Source organism: Eimeria mitis, genomic scaffold (assembly GCF_000499745.2).
Source record: "Eimeria mitis Houghton genomic scaffold, Emh_scaff2775, whole genome shotgun sequence".
Classification (NCBI taxonomy): Eukaryota; Apicomplexa; class Conoidasida; order Eucoccidiorida; family Eimeriidae; genus Eimeria; species Eimeria mitis.
The window spans coordinates 4,413-6,556 of record NW_013571118.1 but is presented as its reverse complement, the minus strand read 5'-3'; the positions used below and the strand labels follow the sequence as shown (position 1 = coordinate 6,556).

General features: G+C 58.6%; 1 protein-coding gene across 1 annotated transcript in view; it reads left to right on the top strand.

The window, feature by feature from the left end:
* Positions 1–2,144, top strand: part of EMH_0058510 (uncharacterized protein) — a gene marked incomplete at both ends in the record, with an annotated part of 7,543 nt that overhangs the window by 1,192 nt on the left and 4,207 nt on the right. The window contains 2 exon segments of the mRNA XM_013497584.1: positions 153–600; positions 945–2,144. Coding sequence (XP_013353038.1) covers positions 153–600; positions 945–2,144 — 1,648 coding nt within the window.

Below are 2,144 nucleotides of genomic sequence, written 5' to 3'. Positions count from 1 at the left end.
AGAAAGGAGAAGCAAAGCTTCTAAGTTTTTAATTGATAGAGTATGTAATGCCTCTTCGTTGCTGCTGCTGGTGCTGGCGGCGCTGCTGCCGGTGCTGCTGCTGCTGCTGCATGCGACGACTCGACGCCCTTCATTTTGCTGCAGCTCGTCAGAGAAACGCTGCTGGAGGCGGGTGAGGAAGCAGCAGCAGCAGCAGCAGCGGCAGCAGAAGCAGCAGCAGAAGGTGCTGCTGCGCCGCCTGCAGCAACGGAGAGTGTGGCAGGCCCTGCTGCAGCAGCAGCAGGTGAAGCAGCAGCAGCAGCAAAGGCCGCTTTTGCTGTTTCTCGCCTGCTGGAGCAGCTGCAGCAGCAAGAGCAGCAGCAACAGCAGCAGCAGGGGGAAACAGCAGCAGCAGCAGCAGCAGCAGCAGAAGCAGCAGCAGATGTAGAGAGGTTTACGCGGTGTCTCACGTGGTCCTCCGTCTGCAGCAGCTTTGCTGCTGTTGGCTTCTGCAGCAAGCTGCAGCAGCAGATAGCGAGGGGCCTTATTGTTGCTGCTGCTCTTCCTTGTGTCTCCTTTCTTCCCCTGCAGCCAGAAGACAACAACAGCAGCAACGCTGCAGTGAGACACACACCCTGCTGCTGCTGCTGCTGCTGCTGCTGCTGCTGTTGATGCTGCTGCTGCTGCTGCCGTTGATGCTGCTGCTGCTGTTGATGCTGCCGTTGCTGCTGCTGCTGCTGCTGTTGATGCTGCTGCTGCTGCTGCTGGTTCCCGTGTTGGTTCTGCTGCGGATTGTGCTGCTGCCGCTGCTGCTGCTTCAGCTGTTGCTGCTGCAGCTATTAAGTTGCAGCAGCAACAGCTGATTTCTTATTTTCCCTTGTGGGTGTCCAATTTTGCTGCTGTTGCTGCTGCTGCTGCTGCTGCTGCTGCTGCTGCTGCTGCTGCTGCTGCTGCTGCTGCTGCAGGTGGTGCGGGACTTTTTTTTCTTTTGCTGCTTGGAGGCGATGGGTTCTTCTGCTGCTGAGACGGAGCGGTATTTCGTGTCTTCTCCTTTTCTTTGCTTCAAGGCAGATTTGTCTGCTGCTGCTGCAGCACGCCGTGCTGCTGCTGCTGCTGCTCAGGTGTATAGGCACCTCGTCGCCTGGGTTGCGGAGCTGGGGGGCCGGCAGCTGACTGCTCTTGCTGCTGCAGTGCAGCAGATGCAGCAGATGTCTGCAGCAGCAGAACCAGGCGAGTTGCTGCTGCCCTGCTGCTGCAGCAGCTGCTCCAACGCTCACAACGAAGGAGCAGCAGCGGCAGCAGGTTCATCAGGTGCAGCAGCAGCAGCAGCAGCAGCAGCAGCAGCAGCAGAAGGAACAGCAGCAGCTGCAGCAGCAACGCCAGAAGAAGGAGAGAGAAAACCGGAATCTTTCTTTAGCTGCATCGACAGCAGCAGCCTGCGGCGACGCATGCATTCTATCTTTGCTGCTGATTCCTCCTCAGCTGCAGCAGCAGCAGCAGCAGCAGTAGTGCTGCTGGAGGCAGCAGATATCCTACCGGATACAGAAGAAGACGCAGCAGCAGCAGCAGCAGCAGCAGCAGCAGCAGCAGCAAATACACCTACACCACGCTGTTTCTCTGCCGGCCTCACCCGCTTCTGCAGCAACTTTGTCAACGAGAAACTGATGCAGCACATGCAGCAGCAGCTGCTGCACCAGCAGCTGCTGCAGCAGCAGCAGCAGCAAGCGCTAACCCTAAGAGATACTGCAGAGTTGAATCAAGGAATGCAAATGCTGCAGCAGCAGCTGCTGCTGAAGGAGCAAAAACTCCAGGCGCGGCGCCGCCGCCGGCAGCAGCAGCAGCAGCAGCAGCAGCAGCAGCAACAGCAGCAGCAGCAGCAGCAGCACTGCAACTTCACTCAAGGGGATCTCGTAACTGGGCCACCTGCGCTTGCCGTGATGGAAGGACGCAGCCGCAGCCGCAGCAGCAGCAGCAGCCGCAGCAGCAGCAGCAGCAGCAGCAGCAGCAGCAGCAGCAGCTGGCAGCAGCAAACAAGTGCGTTCTCGCTGCTTTGGGATGCTGCGAGGTCCCCTATTATAAAAGACGAGAACAGAGACTGCTTCTTCTTTCATCAGCTGCAGAAGCAGCTGCAGCAGCAGCTGCAGCAGCAGCTGCAGCAGCTGCAG